We start from the raw sequence: 7,629 nt of genomic DNA on the forward strand, positions 1-7,629 counted from the left end.
GAGAGAGAGAGAGGCTGAAACCGAGTCCAAGCCCGAAACAGAGGACGCGAGGAAGGGCCAGCGAGGCCGTCCGCCGGCCGTCCCAACCGCTTCCCTTTCCAGCGAGTAGTTAAGCGCCGCCGAATTGATCCTAACGCGACGCGAAGGGCCCGGCGGCTGGTGAAAGGTGGCGGATAATTCCCGCAGAGTTATGGCGGCCATCAATCACTTTTACAGGCTGTCGACGGGAATCCTCTGACTTTCTATCGCATCGCAGGCCGGTGTAGGTCTCTGCTGTGGCGAGTTCTGCTCCTGGGCGATTTTTATCTCTCTCTGTTTCCAATAAGCTGGATTTTTCATTCATTTTGGGGGTTTTGTTTATTTTTTATTATTATATATAATTTTTTTTTGCGGGGTGTTTGTCTGTTTACAGTTAGTTTTTTTTTATTTTTTTATTTCTCTTTCTTTTTTCGCTTCTTTCCTCCTCTCGTTCCATCTATTTTCTTTTGCTCTATTTCTCTCTCTCTCTCTCAAGCCTTATTTTACGCTAATTGATAATCAAATTCAAGCTTAATTAGCAAACTTTCATTCCACGATACTTGAGAAAAAATATCATGACGGAAGGCCTTATTTTTCCCTTTTGTTTCATAGTTCTCAATTAACAAGAACACAATAAGTACAGGAAAAAACAAGTAAAATAAATCGTAAACGTTTTTTCAGGGACAAGATATCGGAAATGGACGTCATTCATCTGGCAACATATTTTGATGCACTTATTTTATTACCAGGTTTTTGTTGTTGTTGTTGTTGTTGATGTTGATGTTGTTGATATTGTCTGTTCATTATTTTTGTTTGTTTCTTCTTGACTGTCCAAGAAAGGAAGAGAGAAATGAACTACTTTATTAACATGGGTTTACACCATTCATTCCTTTTCCTCGAGAATGCAAGAACGAAAAAGGAATTTGAAATATCACATATAATGCTTCTTAGAATGCCCTCCAATAAATACATTTCGCAGGATTGACTGCTGTCTGTCACCAGCCTCAGTCAGCGCCGCGTCAGTGACAGCTGATCGTCTCCTCGTAAAAACTCGCTTCTTTTGGGTCAAAGTTGCTGGTGGAAGAGATAAAACATAGGGTTTAATTACCTATTATGTCACGATTATTTTTCATTCTACGTAAGTATCATTTATATATTATATATATATATATATCAATTAAGCGTGTTTATTTACCAAATATGTTAAGAAATTGTTTCATTCTACCTATCATTAACTGTTTACCTCATATGTCATAATTATGTGTTTATATAAAGAATCATTAACATACATACAACTTACATCCACATGGTCTTTCTCTCTCTCACTCTCCTCACCAAACCTTACATTCACATAGCCTCGCTTTTCTCTTTTTCTCCTTCTCTCTCTTTCTCTTTCACTCTGTCTCTCCTCACCACAACTTACATCCACAAAGTCTCTCTCTCTCTCTCTCTCTCTCTCTCTCTCTCTCTCTCTCTCTCTCTCTCTCTCTCTCTCTCTCTCTCTCTCTCTCTCTCTCTCCCTCTCTCTCTCTCTCCCTCTCTCCCTCTCTCCCTCTCTCCCTCTCTCCCTCTCTCCCTCTCTCCCTCTCTCCCTCTCTCCCTCTCTCCCTCCTTCCCTCCTTCCCTCCCCCCACCGCCACCGCAACTTACATCCACATGGTCTGCCCGGGGTTCGTGAAGAGGGAGCGAGGGCAGTGGGTTTGGTACTCGAAGCAGTCTCCTGACGCGCGCCCGAGCCTCTCTGCGCGCGTGTACTCCGGCAGGCGCTTCTCGGCGTGGGGGGACCGGCTGGCACTGTGGGAGGGAAGGGGGGGTCAGTCTGGCTCTCTTGGAGTTTGGGTTGTTTGTCTGTTTTGTTGTTTTTGTGTTTTGTGATTCTGGGAGAGGTCTAGATAGTGTTGGGTTAGATGCATACGCAATGCGTATCTATTCATCTATGTGTGTAGTGTATATGTGTATATATATCTAATGTATAAATATATATATATATATATATATATATATATATATATATATATATATATATATATATGTGTGTGTGTGTGTGTGTGTGCGTGTGTGACAGTGTATTTGTGTTAGTGTGTATGTATCTATATATATGTACATATTTACATTTATACGTGTGTGCTTATCAATTCATTCACTCAAACACTCATTCTGTTCACCTATCTGTAATTTCAATGCACATGCACATAAGCACGATTTGAGTAAGCCATTAGACCAGAAGACCACCCACCACCCTTCAGCCCCTCCGGATGGCTGGCCGGACACGATACATCGTGCTCAGCGCTCAGTGCTCCAAGACATCACATCGTCTTCAGTTACTGTGTTGTATTCTTCTAACAATAAAAGAGTCAAGTCGTGCAACTACTATCACTGCCCAATCAGTTATAGCCATTGTACTAAGGCTCTACAGCCTCTTACAATCTGCGTGCTACAAGGAATATACACATGTATATATGCCCACACATACATACGCTTCAGATCAACTTCCTCGTCAGCCATGAGCTAATGAAATGGAAAATCCGACCGAAGTTTCGCGGAGTCTGGGCGACCTTGTCGAACCAACCCTGAATAAGAATCCGACCGACCTCCTTGAAGGGAACTATCTCAAATGAGAGGGGGGGGGGGGATGAGTTAGCTAGCCTATGTTATACACGAATGAGGAAACAACCAAACGACTATCTGAGCCAAAACCGGGTTATTTATTGAGAGGCGCAAGAGCATAAGCGCCAACAGGTGAATTACGGACACAGGTAATTAGCGCCAGGTACACCTGTATGGATCTTTGGTTGTTGCAATTTTGCATATGGCATTTGATATTGACACTGTGCATATATATGAGTTCGTGAATGTCCATAGAACACTATTATACCAATATCATAAAACAATGAAAATCGCTTTGACTTCTGAAAAAAATATTTTGCGAGATTTTTCTTAAAAAATGTGAGTTTTGTGTACATTTATACATGAAATATGCTTTCCATCGAGACTCCCTGGTAATATGATGTAGCTTATATAGGGGTCTATATGTTTACCGAGCACGAAGCGCTAATGTTAAAAAAATAAAACTATAAATAATGATAATATTTCGGTTTGGATTCGCTCTAGCGTTCAGTACGTTCCAACGTTGAAAATTATGTTTTGATTTGAAATTGATAGTTTCCGTTGTAAGAACTCTAAGGAATTTTTAACCCGGTCTTATGCATTCGCTTCGTAAGAGTTAATACAGCTAATGCACCTCTTTCATGATTTCCAGTAAAAAATGCAACCTGTGAACCCTACGTCCGATTATTTTCTTCACTTATTTGCAAAGATAATGTATTCAAATGACTTGTTCACCAAGCCCAACGGACATTATATATATATATATATATATATATATATATATATATCAATAAAGAAAACGATTTTATTTGGAGCAACTATTTTTTTTTTCTTTACGTACAAATGGGTTTAGTCCTATCAAATGAGGATGATTAAAATGGTTTACCTAATGTGTATGTGTTTACGTATATATCAACCTTCTCAGTAATTAAAGCCACCCAGTGAACCAGCTCCCCCCCCCCCCCCCCCCATTAGGAGCGTCGGAATTCTTGGGAATTCTCGCCGTACAACAATTTTACACGTGTGCTTCTATAGTTCTCTAATTAGAACCGTATTCATGCTAATATACCACACCCACATAACAGTTTTCCATTTCTTCACAGTCGCACAAAAAATCAATTTCTGGTTTAGATCAGTTGTCTTTATGATTTAATGTATTCATTTGACGTTTCAGGCAGGAATAACAACTTCCATATCCGAAAAGAAGGAAATAAAAAGAAAGAAATAGATATTTTTTACAAAGTCTGGTCCCTATTGAAAACAATTATTCTAAACAACTTGGTAATAATCTCATTTCAAAGTACACTATTTTTTGTTTTTTTTTTGGTATATGATATCATTAGATTTAGCAAAGAAATACAAAAATATATAACTTTGGGATGTGTCCAAATTTCAAGGTCATGTTTTCAGTACTTTGCTTACGTAACTTCAGCGGAGTGCCTTTAATATTCTCTCTGTGGCGTGAGATTCAGAGTGAATTTCGAAAAAAAACAAAAAACGATAACCGATAGATGACGTAATTGACCAAATATAGTTCACCAAACCAGACAGTCACAGTTAGCGGAAATTCACAAGTTGGCCCATAACTGAAGAATATTGTTTCGGTAATTCAGGTACCAAATACAAACTGTTGACGATACTAAACAACGTCCCAAAAAGTCGACCTTGTAGAACCAACCTGAGAAAAACTCCAACTGACCTTGTAGAACCAACCCGAGAGCGAGAGAGAATCCGACCGACCTTGTAGAACCAACCCGAGAGCGAGAGAGAATCCGACCGACCTTGTAGAACCAACCCGAGAGAGAATCCGACCGACCTTGTAGAACCAACCCGAGAGAGAATCCGACCGACCTTGTAGAACCAACCCGAGAGAGAATCCGACCGACCTTGTAGAACCAACCCGAGAGAGAATCCGACCGACCTTGTAGAACCAACCCGAGAGAGAATCCGACCGACCTTGTAGAACCAACCCGAGAGAGAATCCGACCGACCTTGTAGAACCAACCCGAGAGAGAATCCGACCGACCTTGTAGAACCAACCCGAGAGAGAATCCGACCGACCTTGTAGAACCAACCCGAGAGAGAATCCGACCGACCTTGTAGAACCAACCCTAAAGAGAATCCGACCGACCTTGTAGAACCAACCCGAGAGAGAATCCGACCGACCTTGTAGAACCAACCCGAGAGAGAATCCGACCGACCTTGTAGAACCAACCCGAGAGAGAATCCGACCGACCTTGTAGAACCAACCCGAGAGAGAATCCGACCGACCTTGTAGAACCAACCCGAGAGAGAATCCGACCGACCTTGTAGAACCAACCCGAGAGAGAATCCGACCGACCTTGTAGAACCAACCCGAGAGAGAATCCGACCGACCTTGTAGAACCAACCCGAGAGAGAATCCGACCGACCTTGTAGAACCAACCCTAAAGAGAATCCGACCAACCTTGTAGAACCAACCCGAGAGAGAATCCGACCGACCTTGTAGAACCAACCCGAGAGAGAATCCGACCGACCTTGTAGAACCAACCCGAGAGAGAATCCGACCGACCTTGTAGAACCAACCCGAGAGAGAATCCGACCGACCTTGTAGAACCAACCCGAGAGAGAATCCGACCGACCTTGTAGAACCAACCCGAGAGAGAATCCGACCGACCTTGTAGAACCAACCCGAGAGAGAATCCGACCGACCTTGTAGAACCAACCCGAGAGAGAATCCGACCGACCTTGTAGAACCAACCCGAGAGAGAATCCGACCGACCTTGTAGAACCAACCCGAGAGAGAATCCGACCGACCTTGTAGAACCAACCCGAGAGAGAATCCGACCGACCTTGTAGAACCAACCCGAGAGAGAATCCGACCGACCTTGTAGAACCAACCCGAGAGAGAATCCGACCGACCTTGTAGAACCAACCCGAGAGAGAATCCGACCGACCTTGTAGAACCAACCCGAGAGAGAATCCGACCGACCTTGTAGAACCAACCCGAGAGAGAATCCGACCGACCTTGTAGAACCAACCCGAGAGAGAATCCGACCGACCTTGTAGAACCAACCCGAGAGAGAATCCGACCGACCTTGTAGAACCAACCCGAGAGAGAATCCGACCGACCTTGTAGAACCAACCCGAGAGAGAATCCGACCGACCTTGTAGAACCAACCCGAGAGAGAATCCGACCGACCTTGTAGAACCAACCCGAGAGAGAATCCGACCGACCTTGTAGAACCAACCCGAGAGAGAATCCGACCGACCTTGTAGAACCAACCCGAGAGAGAATCCGACCGACCTTGTAGAACCAACCCGAGAGAGAATCCGACCGACCTTGTAGAACCAACCCGAGAGAGAATCCGACCGACCTTGTAGAACCAACCCGAGAGAGAATCCGACCGACCTTGTAGAACCAACCCGAGAGAGAATCCGACCGACCTTGTAGAACCAACCCGAGAGAGAATCCGACCGACCTTGTAGAACCAACCCGAGAGAGAATCCGACCGACCTTGTAGAACCAACCCGAGAGAGAATCCGACCGACCTTGTAGAACCAACCCGAGAGAGAATCCGACCGACCTTGTAGAACCAACCCGAGAGAGAATCCGACCGACCTTGTAGAACCAACCCGAGAGAGAATCCGACCGACCTTGTAGAACCAACCCGAGAGAGAATCCGACCGACCTTGTAGAACCAACCCGAGAGAGAATCCGACCGACCTTGTAGAACCAACCCGAGAGAGAGTCCGACCGACCTCGGTGAACCAACCTGAAAAGGAGCTCGAGAAGCTCGCCGAAGAAGCCGTGCTTCTCGAGGGGGAACTGAAACATCTCGCATATGGCCCTCAGGAGGCAGGCGCTTCCGTTCATGCCCATGTTGGATAAAGTGTCCTCGATGACCTGGTATATCATTTCCCTGTGAATAACCAAAAGGAAAGGAATGTGAAAAAAGGTAAAAAAGGTTGTAAGAGTAAAAAAAAAAAAAAAAATAAAGTATAGGATTGATGAGAATATGGGAGATTAATAATTGATTGATGACTAATAAGGATACGTGCGTAAAAAAACAGAATTGATGATCGACCAATAACTAAAATATGTATGAAAAAAAACCATAGAATTAATTTAAAAAAAGGATTATTAACAATCGACTAACAACTAAAAGATTAAAATCTGATTGACCGGTAACAAAAATAAATACGCACCGCATACTCTATCTACAAGAGTGACTGAATAGTTTTGCTTACCTGTCGCCTCCTGCCCAGTTGATGCCCGAGAGAGGAGCGGAACTGTCCCTCTTCTTCCTAAACGACCCGAGTTTAGGCCAAAGTCCATAAGGATTCTCCTCAGAGGTCAAGCCGAGGCCATCGAAATCAACTAGCGGAAAGAAAGGAAATCATATTTTTTAAGGAAATAAAGGGAGATAAGACGGAGGAGAAGAAATCTGATACCAAGATGATTTTGTTTGTATTTTTTTTTTAGAGTGGATTTTGATGAAACGGATAATATTTCAAGGCGTGTACGTATACTTTATTCAATGCTGATGTAAAATCTAATGAAGCGATCTTTCTCTCTTTCTTTGATACTCTATATCACATCTGTAAACTTTAGTGATGTTTTGATTAAAAACGTAAATAACAGAAACAGAAAAAAATGAAAATCAGTGAATTATCCTCAACCTATAAATATCGCTCCGTTTCTCAAATCTCTGCAACCTTTTCATAAAAAACAATAAAGGAAATAAAACATTTCTATCTTGCTAGTTTTTTTCTTCCCCTTTTTTTCCCCCACAGACGAAAAATTGAAGCAACGAAAGAGAGAGAGAGAGAGAGAAAAAGAAAGGAACAAAAACGAAAACTCATGTCTCACTTTCGAAAGGAATTGAAATGGTCATCGAAGCATCGTAGCCGACAGGGAGGCCTCTGCCGAAGGGGAGGCTGAGTGTGGGCGTGAAAAACAACGCGGTCTTCGGCGGGAGTCTCAGGCGTCGCTCGGAGGTGAAGTAGACGAGTCGCTTGGGC

At 43.3% G+C, this 7,629-nt stretch overlaps 1 protein-coding gene across 1 annotated transcript in view; it reads right to left on the reverse strand.

The window, feature by feature from the left end:
• Window positions 1-501: 501 nt before the first annotated feature.
• Window positions 502-7,629, reverse strand: part of LOC125036347 — a 15,190-nt gene continuing 8,062 nt past the window's right edge. The window contains exons 3-7 of the mRNA XM_047628910.1: window positions 7,478-7,629; window positions 6,856-6,985; window positions 6,381-6,527; window positions 1,669-1,812; window positions 502-1,092 (exon numbers count right to left, since the gene is read on the reverse strand). The exon at window positions 7,478-7,629 is cut by the window's right edge and continues 12 nt beyond it. Of these exons, the coding sequence (XP_047484866.1) occupies window positions 1,038-1,092; window positions 1,669-1,812; window positions 6,381-6,527; window positions 6,856-6,985; window positions 7,478-7,629 (628 nt within the window). The 3' untranslated portion in view covers window positions 502-1,037. The remainder of the gene's footprint in view (window positions 1,093-1,668; window positions 1,813-6,380; window positions 6,528-6,855; window positions 6,986-7,477) is intronic.

The sequence above is a fragment of the Penaeus chinensis genome, chromosome 2 (assembly GCF_019202785.1).
Source record: "Penaeus chinensis breed Huanghai No. 1 chromosome 2, ASM1920278v2, whole genome shotgun sequence".
NCBI lineage: Eukaryota > Metazoa > Arthropoda > Malacostraca > Decapoda > Penaeidae > Penaeus > Penaeus chinensis.